Source organism: Nomascus leucogenys, chromosome 6 (assembly GCF_006542625.1).
Source record: "Nomascus leucogenys isolate Asia chromosome 6, Asia_NLE_v1, whole genome shotgun sequence".
Classification (NCBI taxonomy): domain Eukaryota; kingdom Metazoa; phylum Chordata; class Mammalia; order Primates; family Hylobatidae; genus Nomascus; species Nomascus leucogenys.
Window position 1 is genome coordinate 58,927,671 of NC_044386.1, and position 26,305 is coordinate 58,953,975.

Sequence of the window (26,305 nt, forward strand, 5' to 3'; positions counted from 1 at the left end):
CTCTTATATCATTGCTACTTTGCCCATTGTTTAGAAAATCCTTTGAGTCAGGAAATTTTTACTTTTACTACCCGCCCTGTTCACACAGATGCTGAGAACACTTTTGCTATTATTTTGTAGTGTGGCAGAAACTCAGACTGTGATCTCCTCCATAAAAGGATCAAAGAATTCTTCAGGTATTTGCCATTCAGTTTTATTTAAGTTAACCACAGAATTAAAAGCCTTGTAAATGTTAAAGCCAGGATTTAAACCTACTTAAATATATTTATAGAATAGGAGAATGGAGAGGGGTTTATCACCAAGAGGATTGCCTTGATCAACAGTTCTGATATTCTTAAAACCTCAAATCCTGGTCTTTCAGATTCTTATTCTCATCTGATTGATTGATTGATTGTAACAGAGCCTTGCTCTGTCACCTGGGCTGGAGTGCCATGGCACTATCTCTGCTCACTGCAACTTCCACCTCCCAGGTTCAAGCAATTCTCCTGCCTCAGCCTCCCAAATAGCTGGGACCACAGGTGCGTGCCATCACACCTGGCAAATTTTTTTTTGTATTTTTAGTAGAGGCAGGCTTTTGTCATGTTGGCCAGGCTGGTCTCGATCTCCTGGCCTCAAGTGATCCTTCCGCCTTGGCCTCCCAAAGTGCTGGCATTACAGGTGTGAGCCACCATGCCTGGCCTTTCTCATCTGTCTTATCCAGCTCCCTTATCTGTTCAACTAATTAGTATTAGGTTTCATTGGCTCTAAAGATATTTGCTTTCAGAAGGAACTGCTTAAGGAATACTACGTTACTCAAAGAAATAACTTTTTGGAAGTGTGGGAGAGATTGGGTACCTTCCAAGTATCACTCAAAGCTCTTGTTTTTTTTTTTTTTTTGTTTTTTTTTTTTTTTGAGACGGAGTCTCGCTCTGTCACCCAGGCTGGAGTCCAGTGGTGTGATCTGGACTGCAACCTCTGCCTCTGGGTTCAAGTGATTCTCTTGCCTCAGCCTCCCCAAGTAACTGGGACTACAGGCGCATGCCACCACACCTGGCTAATTTTTGTATTTTTAGTAGAGATGGGGTTTCACCATGTTGGCCGGGCTGGTCTCCAACTCCTGACCTCAGGTGATCCGTCCACTTAGGCCTCCCAAAGTGCTGGGATTACAGGCATGAGTCACCACGCCCGGCCCAAAAGCTCATTATATAATTATCTATCTTTTTCCTAAGGGAAAGGCCTTCTCTGCCTTTGCTTATTATGCAGTTTTCATAATGTGTATTGAAAATTGTAGTAGTCTGATAGGGGAACTAAGATGTAAGGGATCTACTTTTGGTTTAGGGACTACTATATTGTATAATAGTTCTGATTTTTGAGTATCTTTTCAGACTCTAGCAGACATGTCTCTGAAATGTATTCTTGTTTTCCAGAAATATCTTCAGAGCCAGGAGATGATGATGAGCCAACAGAAGGAAGCTTTGAGGGACACCAAGCTGCTGTAAATGCAATTCAGATATTTGGGAACTTACTATATACCTGTTCAGCAGATAAAACTGTCCGGGTTTATAATCTGGTGGTAAGTTGATAGAACATGTAGAATGTTTTTGGTTGCAGGTTTTGGAAAATCCAGTTTATACTTTTTTAAACAATAAAGGGAATTTTTTGGCTGTCTGAAGGAAGGGGTGGGCCTGAGATTGACTTTAGATGCATTTAATCCAGTAGCTCAGCAAGGTCATTGGGGACTTAATTTCTTTTTGTCTCTCTACTCTGCCTTCTCTGGTATCACCTCTTCCTGAAAGCTAGTTCCCCTCCTGCTCACAAGGTAAATGTCAGGAGCCACTGGAGTCTCTTTTTCCCTCCCACCAGCACAAAAGGGTCCTGTGTTTTATTCCCTGAACGATCACCTTTGCCTGTGGCAAAGGGGGTTGGGATTACACCAGTGGTCTTGGACTGTTCAGGTCCCAACGCTGGAGTTGGTAATGGGGTCACTTGCATAGCAGCTACATAATAGAGGAGGGTTGAAGTGAATATGGGGAAGTACTGGAGGAGGTATTTTCCCTGACAAGTGATTGATTACAGAGTTCAAATAATTAAGGAGAGCAACACTTTTCCACTGCCTCACACTTAGTATTATCTGATGCTTATTACTCTCAAAAGAATGAACTTTTGAGTTTTGAATTTGAATTTGTTAATAAACTATGTTTATGAACAATGAAGGCTTAAGAAATTTGAAGAACGTGATGTTGTCTGAATGAACACCATGAAAATATTTAAAATTGCTAGAGTCAGTGAAAATTAAAAAGTTAGATGATGGACCAGGAAAATGTGTTTGCTATATAGGCATAGGTATGTAGATTCCTTTAGCTTAATGATATGAGGATTAACACGAATGACTGAAAAAAGGAAGCAATGCTACCAGGATGTATAAGTGTAAGATCTAGGGGAACAGGATATCAAAATATGTGTGTATATGTATATATGTACATTCTAAATAGATCTCAGTATGTGCACTGAGATAACATTTGGAATGTACCCATAAGAAACAATACCAGTGGCTGGGCACAGTGGCTCACGCCTGTAATCCCAGCACTTTGGGAGGCCAAGGCGGGCAGATCATGAGGTGAGGAGATTGAGACCATCCTGGCTAACATGGTGAAACCCCGTCTCTACTAAAAATACAAAAAATTAGCCGGGCGTGGTGGCGGGCACCTATAGTCCCAGCTACTTGGGAGGCTGAGGCAGCAGAATGGTGTGAACCCAGGAGGTGGAGCTTGCAGTGAGCTGAGATCACGCCACTGCACTCCAGCCTGGGCAACAGAGCGAGACTCTGTGTCAAAAAAAAAAAAAAAAAAAAAAGAAACAACACCAGAACCACTAGACCTGTGATAGCATCTGACATGTTTTTGAATACCATGGTGCATTCTCACAAACTGCTTATCAGATGCAAATCTTTTGTGGGAAATTAGCTACAGTTTGGATTTGCTAGGTCCTTGGTCCATATGTCAGAAAGCTTTGCCCTAAACATTAATTAAAATTCTGGCTATCTTACAGTGAATTGCCATAAGTATTTTTTGGTATGGCTCAACTAACATACACTTTGAGATGCCTCATTGCCTGTGACTGTTTGCTAGGCATTTGGTGAACATACATTTACTGAACATCTTTTGTGTACCAGGTGCTGTTTTAGACACTGAGCATACAGCAGTGAACTGAATGTTTTAGCATCTTTTTGTTGAGGAAATACATTATCTAATCCTCCTATATCTCATAAGTAATAATCTGGTCTGTGCTTAAACTTTAGAGTCGGAAATGTATTGGTGTCTTTGAGGGTCATACCTCCAAAGTTAACTGCCTCCTGGTTACTCAGACCTCCGGGAAGAATGCTGCCCTTTACACTGGGTCCAGTGACCATACCATCCGCTGCTATAATGTTAAGGTAGGTGGGTCCAGAGAAATCCAAAGTGGTTCATATTGAGTCGACTTTGTATTTACTGTGTGGAGTGGAGACACTGTGGCAGATGCTTCATTTTACCCACCATCTCCTTTTTGCTTCTAAACAATGCTTAGCACATTGTGGTAGCCTCAGGTAGATATGAGACTTAGACATAAACCATATTTTCTGTCTCTCACCACCAGTATTTTTTCACTTCTTACTATTAATAATATACCTTCCTTGGTCTTTGCCACAAATGTTATGCATATCATGTGTCAAAATTAATCCTAGATAGAATAAAGAGAAAAATGTAGGCTGGGTGCGGTGGCTCATGCCTGTAATCCCAGCACTTTGGGAGGCAGAGGCGGGTGGATTCACCTGAGGCTGGGAGTTTGAGACCAGCCTGACCAACATGGAGAAACCCTGTCTCTACTAAAAATACAAAATTAGCCAGGCGTGGTGGTGCATGCCTGTAATCCAAGCTACTTGGGAGGCTGAGGCAGGAGAATCGCTTGAACCCAGGAGGTGGAGGTTGCAGTGAGCTGAGATTGTGCCACTGCAGTCCAGCCTTGGCAACAAGAGCGAAGCTCCGTCTCAGAAAAAAAAAAAAAAAAAAGAGCAAAATGTACAAATTTTTTAAATCTGCAGAATTAGAAATGGACATCTCCTCTGAGAGTTTTTTAAACTTAAATGCACTGAAAGAAATGAGAAAATTACATTTAAAATTATATACAATATGTTCTTAATTTCTTTAAAAGATGGAGATATGTGAAGCAGAATTTATAAGACTATCATTAAGTTTATAACATAGGTGGAATATATGTGATAACAGGAACATAACGAAGGGGGAGGGAATGGAGCTGTGCTAGGACAAGGATCTTATATTTTACTGGGAATAAGTATTAATTTGAACTAGATTGTTATAATTTAAAAAACGTAATCCCTAGAGGCACTGGCTCACAACTTTAGTGTGCATCACATTGACCCGGACAGCTTGATAAAACACATATTACTGGTCTCCACTCCCAGAGGTGTTTTTTTTGTTTGTTTGTTTTTTGTTTTTTAAGAGACAGGGTCTCACCATGTTGCTTAGGCTGGTTTTGAACTCCTGGGGTCAGGCAATCCTCCCACCTCGGCCTCCCAAAGTGCTGCGATTACAGGTGTGAGCCACCACACACAGCCCTTCCCAGAGTTTCTGATCCAGTAGGCTTGGGATCAAGCTCACAAATTTACATTTCTAGGCCAGGTACTATGGTTCATGTCTGTAATCCCAGCACTTTGGGAGGCCAGAGCAGGAGGATTGCTTGAGGCCAGGAGCTCAAGACCAACCTGGGCAACATAGCAAGACCCTGTCTCTATAAAAAATAAAAATCATCTGGGTGTGGTGGTGCACACCTATAGTCCTAGCTGTTTGGGAGGCTGAGGTGGGAGGATCGCTTGAGCCCAGGAGTTCAAGGTTATAGTGAGCTATGATTGTGTCACTTCACTACAGCCTGGGTGACAGAACAAGAACCTGCCTCAGAAAAGCATAAAAATTAACCAAAACAAACAAAAATAATTTACATTTCTAGTAAGTTATTATGTGATACTGATGCAGATGGTTTGGGGACCATACTTTGAGAAATACTGCCCTAGAGTAATTACTAAACGAATAATGCAAAGAGGATCATGAGGTCAGAAGTCTGAGACCAACCTGGCCAACCTGGTGAAACCCTGTCTCTACTAAAAATACGAAAATTAGTCAGGTATGGTGACACACACCTGTAATCCCAGCTACTTGGGAGGCTGAGGCTGGAGAATCACTTGAACCCAGGAGGCAGAGATTGCAGTGAGCCAAGATCATGCCACTGCACTCCAGCCTGGGCGACAGAGCAAGACTCCGTCTCAAAAAAAATAGAAAAGAAAAAAAAATGCAAAGAAATTGAGCTTAGAAAGTCAATTGAGGAATTAAAATGGTGAGCTAAAAATAGACTTAAGGCTGGGCGTGGTGGCTTACGCCTGTAATCCCAGCACTTTGGGAGGCAGAGGCGGGCAGATCATGAGGTCAGGAGATCAAGACCATCCTGGCTAACAGGGTGAAACCCCGTCTCTACTAAAAATACAAAAAATTAGCCTGGTGTGGTGGCGGGCGCCTGTAGTCCCAGCTACTCGGGAGGCCGAGGCAGGAGAATGATGTGAACCCGGGAGGCGGAGCTTGCAGTGAGCCAAGATAGTGCCACTGCACTCTGGCCTGGGCGAAAGAGCGAGACTCCATCTTAAAAATAAATAAATAAATAAAAATTTACTTAATACAAGAGAAGATAGAAGGAGAAATAGAGGAATAAAAATGAGACAAATAGGAAGCAAATAGCAAATTGGAGACCTAAATTTACCTGTATTTAATAATTATATGAAATGTGAGTGAACTGACACTAAAATCAAAAGACAGAAATTGGCTGGATATAAAAGTAACATCAAAATCTTTGTTGTCTACAAGAGACACACTTTTATTTTTGAGACACGGTCTTGGCCTGTCACCCTGGCTAGAGTGCAGTGGTGTGATCATAACTCACTGCAGCCTCAAACTCCTGGGCTCAAGTGATCCTCCCGCCTCAGCCTCCCGAGTAATTGGGATTACAGGCACATGTCACTATGGTTTGCCAATTAAAAATTTTTTTTTTTTAGAAACAGCGTCTCGCTATGTTGCCTAGGCTATTCTAAAGCTTCTGGGCACAAGCAGTCCTCCTGCTTTGGTCTCCCACAGTGCTGGGATTACAGGCATGCCGCCACCATGCCCAGGCAAAGAGACATACTTTAAATGTAAAGACAAAATAGGTTGAAAGTAAAAGAATAAGAATGGAAGAAGATAACTATGCAAACAGTAACAGAGCTGGAGTGGTTATGTTAATAGTGAGCAAGCAGACTTTAAGACACGTGACTGGGCACTGCGGCTCATGCCTGTATCCCACTTTGGGAGGCTGAGGTGGGAGGATCACTTGAGACTGTAAGTTCCAGACCAGCCTCGGTAACATAATGAGATCCTATCTCCACAAAAAATAAAAAAATGAGGCAAGCATGGTTATATGTACCTGTAGTCCTAGCTACTTGGGAGGCTGAGGTGGGAGGATCATTTGAGCTGAGGAATTTGAGGTTATAGTGAGCTATGACAATGCCACTGCACTCCAGCCTGGGTGACAGAGTGAGACACTGTCCCTTTAAAAAATGAAAAAGACAAGGAATACTACTGGAGAAAGGAGGACATCCCATAATGATGAGTCAGCACACCCAAAAGATATAACAATTATAAGTACAGGTAACCTAATAACAGAGCTCTGAAATATGTGAAACAATAACTGATAGAACTGAAAGGAGAAATAGACAAATTCACAATTATAGTTGGGGACATTAACAACCCTTTCTCAATAATTGATAGACTACTAAATAAAAAACCATATACAAGAACTGTACAACACTGGCTGGGTGTGGTGGCTCATGCCTGTAATCCCGGCACTTTGGGAGGCTGAGGCGGGTGGATCACTTGAGGTCAGGAGTTCGAGACCAGCCTAGCCAACATGGCGAAACCGCATCTCTACTAAAAATACAAAAAAATTAGGCTGACTGTGGTGGCTTAATGCCTGTAATTCCAGCACTTTGGGAGGCCAAGGTGGGCATATCACCTGAGGTCAGGAGTTTGAGACCAGCCTGACCAACATGGTGAAACCCCATCTCTACTAAAAATACAAAAATTAGCTGGGTGTGGTGCGTCTCAAAAAATAAGTAAACTCCGTCTCAAAAAATAAATAAACGAAAATAAAAATACAAAAATATTAGCTGAGCCTGGTGGTACGTGCCTGTAATCCCAGCTACTCAGGAAGCTGAGGCAGGAGAATCACTTGAACCTGGGAGGTGGAGGTTGCAGTGAGCTGAGATTGTGCCACTGTACTCCAGCCTGGGCAACAGAGAAAAACCTCATTTCAAGGAAAAAAAAAAAAAAAAAAAAATGAACTGTACAACATCATTAATGATCAAGAACCAATTAACATTTATAGAACACTCCACTCAAAATTGCAGAATACGCATTTTTTTTCAAGAATGTGCACATAGAACATTCACCAGGACCACATGCTGGGCTATTAAGTAAGTTTCAATCAATTTAAAGGCACCGAAATCATACAGAGTATGTTCTCCAACCACAATGACATTTATTAGAAAGCAGTAACAGAAATCTAAGAAATCCCCAAATATAGGGAAATGAAAATAAGATACTTCTAAATTATTGTGGTTCAAAGAAGGAATCACAAGGAAAATTAGAAAATACCTAACTAAATGAAAATGCAACGTATCATTTGTAGGATGCAGCTGAAGCATTGCTGAAAGGGAAATTCGTAGTTTTAATTGCTTCTATTAGAAAAGAAGAAAGCTTTAAAATCCAAGAAACTAGACAAAGAGGCTGGGCACAGTGGCTCATGCCTGTAATTCTAGTGCTTTGGGATGTTGAGGTGGGAGGATCATTTGAGGCCAGGAGTTCAAGCCTAGCTAGGCAACTTGTACAAACCTGTAAAAAATTATACAAACTTGTAAAAAAAAATTGTAAGCATATTTTGGCAAGAAATAGTCTTACATAAAACCAGGGGGAAAAGCTGTAACTTAAGATAGGACAAACATAGGTTTGGTATATGTTGTAAGGGCTTACACCTTTAAATTCCTACAGCCAGGTGCAGTGGTTCATGCCTGTAATCTTAACACTTTAGGAGGCCAAGTTGGGAGGATCGCTTGAGCCCAGGAGTTCAAAAACAGCCTAGGCAACATGGCGAGACCTCATCTCTCCAAAAAAAATTTAAAAATTAGCTAGGCATGTGCGATGGCCCACGCCTGTAGTTCCAGCTACTCAGGAGGCTGAGGTGGGAGGATTCCTTGAGCCTCGGAGGTCAAGGCTGCAGTGAGCAGTAATCACGTCACTGCACTCTAGCTAGGAGGCAGAGCGAGACCTTGTCTTTCAAAAAGCAAATAAATAAATAAATCCCTAAACATACATTGACAAAAAACAAGCAAGTCTCTTAAAAAGAAATACAAATAACTGAAAAAAATACAATCTTGCAAATATATGCAAATTAAAACCAAAGTACAAAGAATACCATTTTTACTCACAATATTAGCAAAAACTCTTTTAAAAGGCTTTTCAATATTAAGGGTTCTAACGTGTAGTCTTTGGCATAGGAGGACCATACACTAGTGAAAAAGATTTTGTAACCATTTTTTGACATCGAGACATAACTTCATACAGTAAGCACACAAATTTTAAGTATACAGCTTGATGAATTTTTCTGCAGATATTTGTTTGTATAACTACCATGAAGATCAAAACAGACCATTTCATAGCCCTGAAGTTTCCCTCAAATGCTTCCCTGGGCATAACCTTCTTCTAAAGCTAATCACTATTTTGACTACTGTCATAGATTACTTTTGTCTGTGCTTGGCTGTCATATCAGTATAACTATACCACATGTATTCTTTTATGTCTAGCTTTAGCTCACCATAATGTTTGAAAATTCATCTGTATTGGTACATGTGCCAATAGTTTGTTCTTTTTTTATTACTATGTAATGTTCAATTTCCCCTCTAAAGTTACAAAAGATCTCATAGGATTAACCAGAAGCAACATGAATCTTAATATTGAGGCATATTTACTGTCTTGCTGTATCTTACAATTTCATATATGGCACTTATGTTCGTAATTTTTTCAGGGGAGAAATTGAATAATTTAAGTGACTGACTCTTTTAGGTATGAAAGAAGGTTGGGAGAGGAGATCAACGGATTTGACAAGCCACAGCTTTTCTCATCCTACCCACAGCTTGTCCCATCCTACCCAATTGTAACCATCTTGATTTTAATATCTACAGCCAAGCCCACTTAAAAAGCTACACCTGGGTCTTTAGTATCATTCAACAACAGATTTTTTTTTTTTTTTTTTTAATTGAGACGGGGTCTCGCTCTGTCACCCAGGCTGGAGTGTGGCGGCGTGATCTCTGCTCACTGCAACCTCCGCCTCCCTGGTTCAAGCGATTCTCCTGCTTCAGCCTCCCAAGTAGCTGGGACTACAAGCATGCACCACCATGCCCAGCTAACTTTTGTAGTTTTAGTAGAAATGGGGTTTCACCATGTTAGCCTGGATGGTCTTGATCTGCTGACCTTGTGATTCACCCACCTCGGCCTCCCAAAGTGCTAGGATTACAGGCGTGAGCCACTGCGTCCGCCCTCAACAACAAATTTTGAATTTACTATGTCCTAGCCCAATTCTTGGTTTGAGGTAAAGGGATTTGCTAGTATAATCTAGTTGGAGGAAATTGGTAGAAATCATTTTCTGGCCGGGCACTGTGGCTCATGCCTGTAAATCCTAGCACTTTGGGAGGCCGAAGCGGGCAGATCACGAGGTCAGGAGATCGAGACCATCCTGGCTAATACGATGAAACCCCGCCTACTAAAAAATACAAAAAATTAGCCGGGCGTGGTGGTGGGTGCCTGTAGTCCCAGCTATTCGGGAGGCTGAGGCAGGAGAATAGCGTGAACCCAGGAGGTGGAGCTTGCAGTGAGCCAAGATCGTGCCACTGCACTCCAGCCTGGGTGACAGAGCGAGACTCCGTCTCAAAAAGAAATTGTTTTTTGAAGGTCAGATCAAACAGTGGGTATTAAACCTGTATGTGCATCTGAATTACTAGGGAAATTTTTTAAAACACAGATTCTAGAGCCTGCCGAATTAAGAGTCTCAGGGGTTGGAGCTTGGGTTCTATGTATTTTAAAAGCCTCTTGAGTAATTTAGCCCAGCTAACCTGGCACCAGTTTGAAGGAGACATTTGGGAGCTATTGAAATAGAGAATCAATTGCGGAAAACCACATATTTGATTAGGGCATTTATCAAATATGTAACTATAATCCTGATTTTCGTCTTTAGATGTCAAAATACAGCTTTGTCTTTTATATTTGGCCTCTTAATTTAAGAGGCTAAGACCCAACTCAGAGTACTCTTTGAAGAATTTCTACATTCTAAGTTAGAAACATGGGTAACATTACTAGAATTAATGTTTATTTTTCATATTACCTACAGCTTGGAAGTCTTAGGCCTCATATTTCAAAGGAGAAACAAATCTAAGATAGTCCCCTACAAAATAGAGGATGTCACATTTTCTTCTGCATAAGAGTCATTTTAAAGTCTGCTTTCTGGAGGAATTGTTTTTGATATCTCATTTGCCAGTACCCTCTGCTGATTAAAGGTTGTGTGCTTTTTTCAGAGCCGAGAGTGTGTGGAGCAGTTACAGCTGGAAGACCGGGTCCTCTGCCTCCACAGTAGATGGCGAATCCTCTATGCGGGACTGGCAAATGGCACTGTGGTCACCTTCAACATAAAGGTTAGTGGTTGGAGGAGAAAAGGCTTACTTCCCATGCACTTGAAAATAGTGTGAGCGTGTGTGGGAAGAAGTAGCAGGCAGGGATTTTCCTGTTTTTTTCTGTGAGGAAGCAGCAGAATTAGCCTCTACTCAAACACAGTTATCTTCTGATGTAAGTGAAACAAGATCCTCCATTCTCTCTGCTTCTACTCAGATGTTCCAGGACCAAAATGTAACTCCACTAAATTAAACTAAGTCTGAAGATTTGGGGCCAAATAATGAGTCATGGATTAAACTAGTCTGTCTCAATTTAAGAATGACATCATAAAAAATGAACTTAAGTGCTCACTTCGACAGCACATACACTAAAATTGGAATGATACAGAGATTAGCATGGTCCCTGCGCAAGGATGACATGCAAATTCATGAAGCATTCCATATTTTTTAAAAATGAAAAAAAAATGAACTTAAATTCCATCGAGTATGACATTGGTGTGGTTTGGCACTGGTTTAGGGTTTCATGAGGGTGGCCGATCTGTGAGGTGAACTAAGAGGTTTGCTGTAATGCCCATATGGCTTCATTCTTTCCTAACCCAGAGATAAATTCATTTGTTGACCTAGCCTTTATTGAGCATCTGTTATGTGCTAGGCACCAGGATAAGGTTTAGTTTTTGATGGCCCTATGTGCTTTGTTAAGGTAGTTGGACTTCATCTTACAGGCTTTAAAGTATGAGAGACATGATCCCATTATATTTTAGAAAAAGTCACTGGAGTTGATAAGATTGGGAAAGATTGGTATTAGCAAAGGCAGCGAGACCATTAGGAGGTTTTGTAGTGGAAGCTGACATGAAAAAGGTTAAACAGGATGAAGAGAAGGAAATGGAGGAAAGATATAATCTAAGAGGTAGAATCGAGAGGTTTGATTGCTAATTAGTTGTGGCACCATGTCCTCTGGTCACCTTGTAACGTACGTTAGAATGGTACTATTACAGTGTCATTCATAGGCTGCATGCTACCTGGAACTAACAGAAGGTGTGCATTAAAATATGTCATGGTTTCTGCTTATGGGAAACTTAAAAATCAAGTTAGAAGAATCTAGCGTGTATATAATCAAGTGCCAAGTGATTTGGTCTGTGTTGATATGATACATCACAGAAGGGCAATTAGTGAAGATTTTTGCATTTTAGATGCAGACAAGTTCTAAGTCTGATTAAATTGGATTAGGGCAATAGAAATGGAGAGGAAAGTAAATTTAAAATATTTTAAAGGCTAAAACGTGATAATTACCTAATTATCTTCTCTTTTGTGAGATTATCAGAAGTAGACAGAAGTGGTGGCACACGCCTGTAGTCCCAGCTACTCAGGAAGCTGAGGCAGGAGGATTGCTTGGGGCCAGGACTTCAAGGCTGCAGTGAGCTATAATCACACCACTGTACTCAAGCCTGGCTGACAGAGTGGGACCCTGTCTCTCTTTTTTTTTTTTAAGTAGTAGACAGAAGTAAGGAGCAAGACAATCTTGAGGCAAAATGATGAGATGATGACAGGAAATTCAAATGGAAAAGTTCTTTAAAGGATTGGAAAGCTCTGGAGAAGATGGTCCTGGAGACAGACATTTGAGAATCTCTGCATAGATGTGAATTTTGAAGATGAGGGCTGGGCTTTTTCCTAGGTTGCCCATACTCTTAGAATGTAGTGCTTCTGGAGTCACAACAGAAAGCCAGGACTGTTTACCAGGGTCGGTCTAACCTTTGGGTCCTGACCTCCATTCAGTCTGTCTCCCTAGCACTTCAAGATGGCTGAAATCATTGCTCAGCAATGTAGGCTCCCAGCTGTCGCTTTCTGCTAAGTTTTTAGGAGCCTTACTCCAGGCATGCACCTAAAGAACTTTTGTGGAAGTGGGAGGCTTAATGAACAGGGTTGGTTGGGGCATGAAGGAAAGAAGTCTAAAATCTGAGATAAAAGAATGTTTTGGGATTCAGGATGTGACCCTGCCACTCTGATATAATTAGGCTTCTATAGTCTACTAAATGATGTTGTGAGAGATGACATGGAACCAGGTGCCAGAAGAACATCATAATAAGGTGGAGAATTTAGGCCAGGTGTGGTGGCTCACGCCTGTAATGGGAGGCTGAGGCGGGCAGATCACCTGAGGTTAGGAGTTCAAGACCATCCTGGCCAACATGGTGAAACCCTGTCTTTACAAAAATTAGCAAGGTGTGGTGGCGGGCGCCTGTAATCCCAGCTACTCAGGAGGCTGGGGCAGGAGAATCACTTGAACCCAGGAAGCAGAGGTTGGAGTGAGCTGAGATGGCGCCATTGCACTCCAGCCTGGGTGACAGAGCGAGACTGTGTCTCAAAAAAAAAGAAGTAGAGAATTTGAGACTTACTGAAATTACCTAGGAAGGTAATTCTAAATAGAGATTTTTGGAAACAGCATGACACATAGATTGCCTAAATTTTGGATGACAAAAATAGTTCCTGGGTCCGTGTCAGGGAATATGCACTAGAATTTGAAAAAAAAAAAGGTTCACCCTTCATTACTATTAACTTACAGGTGGTGAAAGAAAACATAAAAAGAGAACCAGTTTCTAATTAGGATGGAGATGGTATGGGTTGAAGTTGTAAATGAGTTTATAATGTAAGCGTTTGCCCTCCTCAGATCAGGGGATGGGGGAGGTTCAGTAAAAAGGGTTGGAGTGGGAAATAGCAGAGATGGATAAATTAAGGCTGCAGAGTGGGTATGAAAATTTGAGTACAGGTGACAGAAATGAGAGTTTGTACCAAGGTAATGATGTTGGTTAGTTGAAGTTTTCCAGCTAAGTTGTTTTTAGCTGTAATCTTGGCTTATTTTCCAGAACAACAAACGACTTGAGATCTTTGAATGCCATGGCCCTCGGGCAGTCAGCTGTCTTGCTACAGCTCAGGAAGGTGCCCGAAAACTGCTGGTCGTGGGGTCTTATGACTGCACCATTAGTGTACGTGATGCCCGGAATGGACTGCTCCTCAGAACTCTGGAGGGCCATAGCAAAACCATTCTTTGCATGAAGGCAAGTACAGTGCAAGAGAATAGGAGTTGTCTGGCACAAATAGAAGGGTTTTGAGGCCAGGCGGGGTGGCTCACGTCTGTAGTCCCAGCACTTTGGGAGGGTGAGGCAGGGGGATCACTTGAGCTCAGAAGTTTGAGACCAGCCAGGGCAACATGGCAAAACTCCATCTCTACAAAAAAAATACAAAAATTAGTGGGATGCTGTGGTGCGCACCTGTACTACTTATGAGGCTGAGGTGGGAGGATCACTTGAGCACTGAAGATAGAGGCTGCAGTGAGCCATGATTGTGCCACTGTACTCTAGCATGGGCAACAGAGTGAGACCTTGACTCAAGCAAAGCAAAACAAAACAAAGAAGGGTTTTAAATGACATTTCCCATGTTGTCTCATGCGTCATTTAGAAACACCACCTTGGAAAGAGCAAGGAGATTGCAAACCTTTTCTTTACACCAACATCACCAAGTGATGCACTTTCATCTGAGAAACAATGAGTGTATTTTGTTATAGTGTGGGTATACTCGAATGCCCTTCTAGGCTGCTTCATAATCATTCTGGAAAGGTAACAAACCTAATAATACATTGTCAGTTCATTAGCATGCTTGGTAGGGGGGTGTAAGTTTCAGCTGAGAAAATTTGTCTGAGAAACTTCTATACCTAGTTCATCGTGCTCATCTCAAAATAGGATGGAAATTAGAATTTGCCAATGTGTATTACAAGTTATAGAGAAAATTAAGAACCGTATACAGAATCTGACTTGTTTAATTTTTTTCTTTAAGGTTGTGAATGATCTCGTGTTCAGTGGCTCCAGTGATCAGTCAGTCCATGCCCACAACATTCACGTAAGCTATGTTGGTGTTGTGTAAAGAAACCTTGAATAAAATAATGGTTAAAGCTTGATGGTTTTCTTAAACCTTTTGCAATTTAAATTAAGCCCTTTATCCAGCGAAGGGATTTGTAATCATCCCTATGCATATGCTCTTGGATAATATTGTGTAACTTAGAAATTCTACCTCATCAAAGTTTTTAATGGTGGACAGACTTTATGTAAGGTTTAGTTTGAATGCCTCATTTAAACTTGAAATAAACTGAGCAGCTGAGGCTTTCAGAAAGTGGATATGATATGTAGTTAAAATAGAACTAGTAAAAACAGCTGAGAGCTGGGCCCAATGGCTGTCACCTGTAATGCCAGCTACTCAGAAGGCTGAGGTGGGAAGATCACTTGAGGCCAGGAGTTTGAGACCAGCCTAGGCAAAATAGTGGCCCCATCTCTTAAAAAAAATTTTTTTTTAATTAGCTGGGCATGGCAGTGCATCCTATAATTCCAGCTACTCAGGAGGCTGAGGTGGGAGGATTGTTTGGGCCCAAGAGTTCAAGGCTGCAGTGAGCTATGATTGCACTACTGCACTCCAGCCTGGGTGACCAAGTGAGACCCCATTTCTTTCTTTCTTTTTTTTTTTTTTTTGAGATAGGGGTCTCACTTTGTCACCCAGGCTGGAGTGCAGTAGTGCGATCTTGACTCACTGCAGCCTCAACCTCCTAGGCTTAAGGGATCCTCCCACCTCAGCCCCCCAAGTAGCTGGGACTAATGGCGTGAGCCTCCATGCCTGGCTAATTTTTTCATATTTTTTGTAGAGATGGGGTCTCACCATGTTGCCCAGTCTGATCTTGAACTCCTGAGCTCAAGTGATCTGCCCACCTCGGCCTCCCAAAGTGTTGGAATTATAGGCATGAGCCACTGCGCCCGGCCTGTGAGACATCCATCTCTTAAAAAAATGAACAAGAGAAACAGCTGAGAGATTGTTCTCAGGTCATAGAGGCAGCTTTTTGAAGCTTAGTTCCTGGTCCATAACCTCAGAATAATTCCCAACTGATAGACTTGTGGTCTAGATCCAGTGAAGTGAAAAAAGCAAAAGTACTTGGAAAGCTGTAAATACAGATAGAGTTTTGGCCGCTTTCTTTCCATGACTAATATTAGAGTCTTTCCATGAGGATACAATCCATATATTTTGTATATGTAATAAATGATTGTGGGATACTTCTGCTATTAAAGTTAATACAATTGTATTAACTGTATTTGTACAGTTAATACAATTAATTGTGTTAATTGTATGTGTACAGTATCCTCAGAATTATGCCTCTTAGAATTATAGAGTTATAACCAGGAAGGAGTCTCGAAAGTCAGTCTGGTGACTCTTACTTCTCTTCTGACATAGACTGGTGAGCTCGTGCGGATCTATAAAGGTCACAATCATGCAGTGACTGTGGTGAATATCCTAGGAAAAGTGATGGTGACTGCTTGCCTGGATAAATTTGTTCGTGTCTATGAATTACAGGTAGAATTTAGATTCAGTATTTTGCTTGAATGATTTGGGGAGATTGTCTATTTGGGTTTAGTGTTGATTTTTGATACAGTAAGGTGGGATGGAACTCAGGAATCTGTATTTTCACAAGCATTCTAGATAATCGTGAAACAGCTGGCCTGTGGACTACAGCTTTCAGAAACTGCTCTGAGATACTTGATCTGGGTCATGGGTGTCAAAACTTAATTTCTGGAGAGCAACTCCAGTCTCTTAAAACCTATCTAGTTCTCCTTGTGTGCAGTTTCAAGTTTGAAACTCTGATTCTAACAAAATTGATTTTATTACTTCTAATTACCAGCTCTCTCCTTGAGTAGTAGAATGTAAAAGAAAAATTGCCTTTAGATTATATTTCTGTTAGAATGCTACTAGTGCTTCCACTTAGTGCCTCAGGTGTGGTTTTAAACCTGCCAAAGGCCTTTAGGGACTGTATTTATTAAACGCAAGGTATAAGTAACTTCAATTCTCTTTCTTTTTTTTTTTTTTCTGCCTAAGTCTCATGATCGATTACAAGTTTATGGAGGACACAAAGACATGATTATGTGTATGACCATCCATAAAAGCATGGTGAGTGTTATTTGTCATGTAAGATACTTGCTTTTGAATGTGTTTGCTAAAAAATTCTTGTCACTTCCAAAAGTGACATCTGCTTCTGATATGCCTCATTGTTAAGTACCTTCCCATCTCTTGGCATAATAGGGAAGTAACCAGGGGACAGTGTTGAATATTCCATTGTCTATTAACAGCCAAAATTATTACAATAAAAATGGTAGTATCAACTACAGTTTAATAGAAGATAAATTTAAGATGCTTCAAAAAATTGAGTTGTGCCTTTTCCAGAGACATGATCTGAATGGAACACTGGAATGGAGTCAGGAGATTTGGCCAGTGGGGCATGGTTACAGCAGATCTAAAAGTAGAAACCAACTCACGTAACCCTGCTAAGCCTTGTTTATTTTATTTTTAAGTTATGGAGTTGAACCAGAATGGATGTTTTCAGACTCTGAGTAGTAGAATCCTTTCTTTTCCAGGGAAATACAGGTGCCTAACATAGAGCACCCGATAGAAACCAGGGCTACCCCAGTTAAAGTATAAAGGACAAGTGGGTGACTCTGAGCCCTGCCATTCCTGTCTGCTCTGGTCCCGAGTGGCTTTCTAAGGAGCACAGCTGCAAAATACCTAGACTAGAAGATCTGGAAAATACTTTCCCATTCTCCTACTCTGGAGCTGGTTTTGATTTAGGTGTTTGTTTTCTTGTAGCTGCTGCAAGGAGCTTGTGACTCTTGTTTTGAGGGTGTTTTGTAGTTTGTATTTTGGTCTGATATTATAAACCTCTCTTTCTCCAGATTTACACTGGCTGTTATGATGGCAGTATTCAGGCCGTGAGGCTTAATCTGATGCAGAATTACCGCTGTTGGGTAAGGAGTGAAACTCTTCCTGTCACTGGACTTCTAGAGGTTGCTTCACCCTAGGCTAATTGATCGATCTTCATTATCATCAGTGTAGCATTTTTATATTTTAGCATCTACTTTATGCCTTACACTGTAGATCACAGATTGTCTCCTAGGTGGTGGTTTTGTTTTATTATAAAATCAATACATGCTTAGAAAACAACAGTACAGAATGAAATAAAAAGTGGAAGTGCTTATTTTGGTAATGGCACTGCCGCCTCTACTCCCGCTCATCAGAGATTACTAGTGTTAATGGTTTGGTTTGTGTCCTCATTGGCTTTTGAGGAATAGGCAAATAAAAAAATTTTAAGGTCTTGTAAGTTCTAAACCTTAGTTCATCAGGCTGAATTGTGTGTTTTTTATTTTGGGGTTAGGACTGATGATTAACCCTTAAAATTTTCACACTATTTCTTATAAGCCTTAATTCTTTTTCGTCAGTTCTAACAATGGTAGCTTTTCCCTAAAACCCTAAGATCCTTTTCAGCATTGATGGTGTGAACTTGACACTCTCCATTTTAAAATTTGACTTTACGCTTGTCCACAGCTTAGTGACTTTTCAGCTCTTTGCATATGACCATCTTTGCTTTTTAATTTTCTCAGTGAAGGCAAGCAAAATCTAGTACAGCTCATCTTTATCCAAGGGGGATACGGTCTATGTTTTTTTGATGTGATAATCAAGAGGGCTAAGTGACTAACAGGCGGTAGCGAATATAGTGTAGATATGTTGGACAAAGGGACAGTTCACATCTGGGCGAGATGGAGTGCGATGGCAGGAGATTTCATCACACTGCTCAGAATAATGTGCAATTTAAAACTCAAGAATTGTTTATTTTGGGAATTTTCCAATTAATATTTTTGAAAATCAGTTAACCACAGGTAACTAAAACCTCAGAAAGTGAAACCATGGATAAGGAGGCACTACTGAATGACAGGATCCAGAGTACACAAATAGAGTTAATCTATAGAGAGAAATGGGGAAGATACCTCTGGCTTTATAGAGAGAAGGATGTAGTAGTACTGACAGAGGAAAAACTTAATTTTGCATTACTTTTTTTTGTTTGTTTTTTGAGACAGAATCTCACTCTGTTGCCCAAGCTGGAGTGCAATGGCACGATCTCAGCTCACTGCAACCTCCGCCTCCGGGATTCAAGCAATTCTTCTGCCTCAGCCTCCCTAATAGCTGGGAACACAGGCGCCCGCCACCACACCCGGCTAATTTTTGTGCTTTTAGTAGAGACAGGGTTTCACCATGTTGGCCAGGCTGGTCTTGAACTCCTGACCTTGTGAACCACCTGCCTCGGCCTCCCAAAGTGCTGGGATGACATGCATGAGCCACTGTGCCCGGCCTGCATTACTTTTAAGAAATAAACATGTGTTCGAATTAGAATCACAAGACTTTACCAACAAGCCTGTAGGGAAAAGCCAAGACAGAGAGTCTTTATGCTTCCTTGTTTTTCTTTTCTTTTCTTTTTTTTTGAGACAGGGTCTTGTTATGTTACTCAGGCGCGAGTGCAGTGGTGTGGTCACAACCGTCACTGCAGCTTCAACCTCCCAGGTTCAAGCAATCATCCCACCTCGGCCTCCCTGGTAGCTGGGACTACAGGCATGTGCCACTATGCCCAGCTAATTTTTGTATCTTTTTTTTTTTTTTGAGACGGAGTCTCGCTCTGTCGCCCAGGCTGGAGTGCAGTGGCGCGATCTCGGCTCACTGTAAGCTCCGCCTCCTGGGTTCACGCCATTCTCCTGCCTCAGCCTCTCCGAGTAGCTGGGACTACAGGCGCCTGCCACCACGCCCAGCTAATTTTTTTTGTATTTTTAGTAGAGACGGGGTTTCACCGTGGTCTCGATCTCCTGACCTCGTGATCCACCCGCCTCGGCCTCCCAAAGTGCTGGGATTACAAGCGTGAGCCACCACGCCCGGTCTTTGTATCATTTTTATTGTTTATTTTTTTCTGAGACGGAGTCTCGCTCTGTTGCCCAGGCTGGAGTGCAGTGGCGCAATCTTGGCTCACTGCAGCCTCCCGCCTCCACCTCCCAAATTCCAGTGATTCTCCTGCCTCAGCCTCTGGGATAGCTGAGATTACAGGCACATGCCACACGCCTGGCTAATTTTTGTATTTTTAGTAGAGTCAGGTTTCACCATGTTGGCCAGGCTGTTCTTGAACTCCTGACCTCAGGTGATCCGCCCGCCTCGGCGTCTCAAAGTGCTAGGATTACAGGCGTGAGCCACCACGCCCAGCCTGTATTTATTTATTTTTGGTAGAGAAAGGGTCTCACTATGTTGCCCAGGCTGGTGTCGAACTCCTGGGCTGAAGTGAACCACCCACCTCAGCCTCCCAAAGTGCTGGGATTACAGGATGTAATCCCACTGAGCCACCACTTAGGAAGCATAAGACACTAGCTTATGCTTTCTAATACATGAAATTAAGCCACGTTTATAAGTAAAATTATAGCTTAAAAAAATAAGTAGGTATTCATAAGATTGAGATTCAAGTGACAAAGGTTGTGAGTAAAGTCAGGCTTCCATGGCAAACACAGTATTCTACAATAAATATTTCCACAAATGTAGTTTTCTTTATCAGACATTTTTATTTTCACATTTACATTCAACAGTTCTTAGGATTGTTAAAAATAGCCCTTTCGGGCCAGGTGTGGTGGCTCACACCTGTAATCCCAGCACTTTGGGAGGCCAAGGTGGGCAGATCACTTGAGGTTGGGAGTTCGAGACCAGCCTGACCAACATGGTGAAACCCTGTCTTTACTAAAAAAAAAAAAAAAAAAAAAAAATACAAAATTAACTGGGCGTGGTGGTGCACGCCTGTAATCCCAACTACTTGGGAGGCCGAGGCAGGAGAACTGCTTGAACCCGGGGGGCAGAGGTTGCAGTGAGCCGAGATCGTGCCACCACACTCCAGCCTGGGCAACAAGAGTGAAACTCCATCTCAAAAAAAAAGAGGCCCTTTTGGTATTATAGGAAAGGTATTTGCCTTTTGTATTGAATAAACTAAGATAGAAACTCAATTTTATGATGGCAACATAAAAAAATACAGTTTAAACAGAATTTTATGGTAATTTATCCATAAATATTTGCTGGCCTTTTCCTGATTTAAGAAGTTGTAATTGCTACATTAGTGCTGTGCTCTCTCAAAATATCAAAAGATTCTTCCAGTATTTTCAAGATTCCTCATTATACTGATATTTTAGTTGCCTTGGCTTTGTTGTCTTTTCTAGCCAAGAATAAATTTAAAATAAGGGGCTGGCTTTTTGCTTTCATAGTGCTTATGGGATCCAGGTGGGGGCTGTTCTGTTTCACGTTCACTGCACCCTTTTTCACCGAGTCTCCTCATTTTCTTTCTCTCTAGTGGCATGGTTGCTCTCTGATATTTGGCGTTGTAGATCATTTAAAACAACACTTGCTGACCGACCACACTAATCCCAACTTCCAGACTCTGAAATGTCGCTGGAAGAACTGCGATGCTTTTTTCACTGCTAGGAAAGGATCCAAACAGGTACATTAGTGGGACTTGAGGTTTGCCTGGGATTCAGTAGACTGCTCAGAGCAGGGGCTAGCAAACCTTTTTTGTTTTATTATTGAGAATTGCCATATATAGGGAGGGCCTAGGGTTTTTTCTTTTTATGATTCAGAGATTTGGGGGGTAGCTTAATGAAGTTGCAAATGAAGAATTAGGTCATTTTTGAGAAAGGGCCTGAAGAGAATGTTTCAGATGTTTCAAATCCAGTAACTGAACCTGGAGATTTATTACAGTGCTCTTGTGCTGAGACAACAACTCACCTTTAAGTACATGGTTTCATGTAAGTTAGCAAAGTGCTGGCTCCTAACTACCTTTCCTGTCTGGATCCTAGGTGGAATGGACCCACGTGGCTTTCCTTGGCTTTGACTTTCTCCTGTCTTACTATTAACTTCTCTCTCATGGGCCCTTTTCCCTTCATTCCTAGGATGCTGCAGGACATATTGAACGACATGCTGAAGATGACAGCAAAATTGATTCATGAAGTTTTTTGCCTCCCATGTTGGGAAGTCATTAGTTGAACTATTTTCACATTGGCCCCCCACACAGGCCACTCTCTTCCCTTCCTCGGTGAAGCAAGGAAGGAGAAAGTGGTTACTAGCCAGGCGTACCCCTAGCATAAGTCTGGGCAGCTCTATGGAATGACAGATTACACTTTTAAGTTCTTGCTGGAGGTTTTAAATAGATTTAGACAGATGTTAAGGAACCATACTCCTCTGGGATAGCATGGCATATAGTGATTTATGCTACTTGCATTCTCCAGATGTTTATTAAAGATACAGATCCTAATTGGTTACCCAGTTTGACCCTAATCATATGTATACTTTATTGATTTCAGTTTGCAATTTTTAGTTTATGTTCTTAAGATGGTTTAAACCTATAGTCAGGCTTTTAAGTACAAGTTTGTTTAAGTGCTAGACTTTCAGGATCAGTTTTAATTTCTCCATTTGTAATAGCTGGGTATTTAAACTGTAAGGAAATAGTTTTCTTAACAATTATGTGCAGTGTGTGTCACTTTTCTTGCTTTATAGATAGAGCTGACTTTAAGTGCTAAAGGACACAGTAGATTTTTGACAAACAGTGGCTGCTCTGCTGACTATCTTTTAGGAATTCAGAAAGCAAATCACATAGTGACAAGTCCTTACAGACACCACTTCCTAGTAAACCTCTGTAAATGTGGATAGAAAGCTCAGTGTGACGCAGTGCGTAGACCTAACGTCTACCTTTACATCTGCTGTTGAACCTGGGCACTACCTGCTACAGATCCTGTCAGGCTGTTGCACTGGAGGTGTACCTTTATCTTCCTTTCTAGTGTCTGACCCTGCAAGCCTAATGTTGGTTTGAACCCTTTTGGTTTGTTCAGTTGCCAGCCTCCATCTCTCCCACTGTATGGCCGTGCCTAGACTGATGGCAGCCATCGAGTATTCCTCTGGGCTCACGGGGTGTTTTCCACCCCCCTGCAGCACCTAAGATGGTGGGGGAGAGGGGGTTAGAATAAAGCATCTGAATACAGTTTTTAGGACCTCAAGCAGACTTCCTAGAGACTTGTTTCTGAGACAGTTCTTTGCCTTCACTTCCCTGCTAGCTGGGAAAGAAGAGTGGAGCAGAGACTCTGCCTGGCCACTGAGAACAGCCAAATTCACAAACCCTCAGTGGGGCTTTGTTTTTGGATTTTCTCCGGACTCATCAGTAAACCTGTAGAAGTGTTGCTTTCCAGCATTTTGTTTCTGGATCCTCAACTCAGAAAGTGGCTGGGCATGGTGGCTCATGCCTGTAATCCCAGCACTTTGGGAGGCTGAGGCAGGCAGAACACCTGAGGCTAGGAGTTGGAGACCAGCCTGGCCAACATGGCAAAACCCCGTCTCTACTAAAAATACAAAAAGCTGGGCGTGGTGGTGTGCGCCTGTAATCCCAGCTGCTCCGGAGGCTGAGGCAGGAGAATCACTTGAACCGGGGAGGCAGAGATTGCAGTGAGCCGATCGCGCCACTACACTCCAGCCTGGTGACAGAGTGAGACTCCGTCTCAAAAAAAAAAAAAAACACTCAGAAAGCTTCTTCAGAGAAATAAAATAAGGGGGAGGAGCCCAGGGCCATATACCAAGCTTTGGGACATGGTGCCTCATGCTCTCTGGGATTACAGAGCATCCAGGTCTGTCTTCACCCCTGTTAATGCACACACATCCACTCACATGTCTTCCCTCAGGCTATCGGGCAGGGGGACTTCACCAGGGGGTTCATGGATAGGCTTCAAGAGGGTCTGTGAGCCCCCAGAAATTGTGTGTGAGACTGAGTATGTGTTGTTTTTTCCAGGAAAGGCTCCAGTGGTTCTTAGTTGATCCAAAAAATGTCAAGAATTAATCTAGGAGGCCGGGCCTGGTGGCTCACACCTGTAATCCCAGCACTTTGGGAGGCCGAGGCAGGTGGATTACTCAAGGTCAGGCGTTCCAGACCAGCCTGGCCAACATAGTGAAAACCCGTCTCTACTAAAAATACAAAAATTAGCTAGGTGTGGTGGCATGTGCCTGTAGGTCTCAGCTACTCAGGAGGCTGAGACAGGAGAATCACTTGAACCCTGGAGGTAGATGTTGCAGTGAGCCAAGATCATACCACTGCACTCCAGCCTGGGCGACAGAGTGAAACTCCACCTCAAAAAAAAAAAAAAAAAGAGTTAATCTAGGAGATAATGAATGGCCTAGTACTAGATAATAAATGGCCCCACAAGCTCTTGACTTCTGTCCTTGGTGAAAGCTATTTTGTTAACCACACTAGTGAGATTTACATGATGCTTAATGGAGAACAGAGAAGATCTTGTTGCAAAAGGTGTATTAAATATTTGTGCTGTTCCTGTATGAGATTAAGAAGCTTTTCCCACCTCTCACCCCTATTTCCTATAACGATATCCAGAGAAGCCAAGCTGTTCTGTGGGTTTGGGAATGGTCATTTCCCGGGAAAATGCATTTGGATTGATGACTAAACCTGGCCCTTTTCTCTGGACTGTACTGAAGCCGCATTTTCACGCTGGCTGGCAGTGTGCTGAAAGAGCCTCAAATGCTCTGCGGCATGGTGCCCTTCTGCCCTGCCTGAGGATGTATGGAAAAGATGAGAGTGAAGGAGCCTTTGTGCAGCAGGAAAAGGGTAGGTGAGGTGTTGGGCAGTTGTGGGGAACTTCTGAGAGTATTACAGACTGGTAGAATCAGTAAGAACTCTGATTTGGACTTCGCTTTGTTGGAACTGTGCGCCTATATCTGCCTGTGTGTGTGCAAGTGTGCAGGTTCCTTTGTATGTATGTATACGTGTGGGAACCTGTGTTTGTCATATTTTTCTTCATTTCACAAAGGCTTTTTCTGAAGCAGTGGCAGTAATGCATTTGTTTCAAGAACATGTGAAATTCGTTTAACGCCAGATTAGTGTGTTACCCAAAATGAACCGTTCTAGCCCTCTATTAAGAAATAAAGCGGCCATAAGCATTTTGGCTGCTTATGGCTGTGTGTTACTACTTACAAGTATCTTGAAAATTATGCAGAACTTTGCCTTCTTTTTTTAATGTCTTCCACAATGTTGTGACTGATTATAACCCTGTTTCCCCTCAGAGAAGAACTATGGCTCAGGGATCTGTGTTGACTCTGGCATTTAGTGGCTTTGTGAAGGAAGGAAACCATTAAATGACCTGACAAAAACTGACTAATGTCTTTAAAGTAGTTGGAGCCACTTTTAGAATGTTATTCTCGGTTGCTTTTGTCTAATTCTAATGGCTTAAAGCCAAGAAGACCATAGTATAAATCTTTTTGTGTACTTATGCTAGTGTTTAAATGGCAGGCTGTTGTGATAAAGTATCAGTCACTTCAAGTTTTCTGTGAAAGTTTTTAATTAGGTTAAAAATAATTTTGGCATACCTCTCTACTCAGTTTATAAAGCAGTTCCACACAATGCAAACAAAACTCTAACAGCAAAGGTTATCTTGACCTGATGTTACTTGAATCTGAGAGAAAGTCATTACTTACTACTGCACTCTTGCTTTTGTGGGAAAAATTTTTTTCTTCCCAGAAGAGTTAACAGTTGAGTGTTCAGCTCCTGACTTACCTTTAATTTAGAGGCAATATTATTACTGTTTAAGTGATTATTTGCTTAACACAGGTTTTATTTTGTCTTTTTTCTGGTAGATTATACAATGGACAACTTTAGTGATGAGGCATGTGGATGATTTGGTGGGAGTAGGTATATACTTAGTGGAATGGTATATTTTATGGAAGAGAATTCATTGGAGGTGAGATTGAAGTATATTGTGAAGTGGGATTTGAACAGCACATACGCTCTGGTTTGCTCAAATAATTGCAGTTTATGCTTACATCTAAATTTTGTTTCTGTTACCTAAACGGGAGCTTCTAGAATTATGAAGGCCATACCTGCCCCATTTATAAAATAATAGTTTTATCCCTGCCCCCAAATCCTCAGGTCCCTCTGGTTTAAGAGAAGTGGTCTAATAGGAATAGAAGTTGTGGTGGAGGTGATTTGGGATAGACTAGGTTTCCTTATGCAAGTGGATGTGAGCTCCTCCTAGGAACCAGACCTACTGTATTAGACAGTAACCTCTAACCTCACCTCCAAGCCCAACTATATGGCCCTGCTGGGTTACCTGGTGACTAAATTTCCCAGATTCACTCTAAATTCAAGGTAGTGACCCAAATAATTTGGGAGAGGAGGGGGTCAAGGAGGAAAAGCTGTTGAAAATCTCTCTCCTATTTAAGAGAAATATATGCCCTAGAGCTGCTCCAGCACCCTTGGTTTCTGATTTTTTTTAATATTGAATATGGATTGGAAGAATGAAATCAGATGACACCTGACTGCAAAAACATTTATAAGCAAATAGCCTTCTTACATTTTGGTATAAAGCTGTGAACTTCGTAACTTTGTAAAGCAAGATATAAAGCAAATACAAGAGGAAAATAAAGTACTCTTACTAATTGACAGTTGACTTTCGTTACCTTGTCTGCACATTCATGGTCAGCCCTTTCTATGTTGGCTTAGCGAGGAAGGAGGAGACTGGGTGGAAAACACAGGATGCTTATAGCTATGCCGCAGGCCATGGTCCAGAGAAGTTTAGCAAACAGCTGCGTTCAGGGTTTTGTCCACGGTCATACGACAGGTCAGTC

At 41.8% G+C, this 26,305-nt stretch overlaps 1 protein-coding gene and 1 non-coding gene across 5 annotated transcripts in view; both read left to right on the forward strand.

The window, feature by feature from the left end:
- ZNF106 (zinc finger protein 106) overlaps window positions 1-26,122 on the forward strand; it is a 77,363-nt gene extending 51,241 nt beyond the window's left edge. For 3 of the 4 annotated variants that reach the window (XM_030814238.1, XM_030814239.1, XM_030814237.1), the window contains 11 exons: window positions 121-176; window positions 1,407-1,552; window positions 3,278-3,412; window positions 10,676-10,792; window positions 13,627-13,818; window positions 14,594-14,656; window positions 16,031-16,150; window positions 16,670-16,741; window positions 17,521-17,592; window positions 20,988-21,134; window positions 21,583-26,120. In XM_030814238.1, the coding sequence (XP_030670098.1) occupies window positions 121-176; window positions 1,407-1,552; window positions 3,278-3,412; window positions 10,676-10,792; window positions 13,627-13,818; window positions 14,594-14,656; window positions 16,031-16,150; window positions 16,670-16,741; window positions 17,521-17,592; window positions 20,988-21,134; window positions 21,583-21,639 (1,177 nt within the window). In that variant the 3' untranslated portion in view covers window positions 21,640-26,120. Of the gene's footprint in view, window positions 1-120; window positions 177-1,406; window positions 1,553-3,277; window positions 3,413-10,675; window positions 10,793-13,626; window positions 13,819-14,593; window positions 14,657-16,030; window positions 16,151-16,669; window positions 16,742-17,520; window positions 17,593-20,987; window positions 21,135-21,582 lie in introns of all 4 variants that reach the window. The other variant, XM_003266780.4, reaches the window with a different exon arrangement.
- On the forward strand, window positions 11,113-11,216 carry LOC115835586. Its single transcript, XR_004030627.1, has one exon. It is a non-coding gene; the product is annotated as a U6 spliceosomal RNA (small nuclear RNA).
- Window positions 26,123-26,305: the final 183 nt, after the last annotated feature.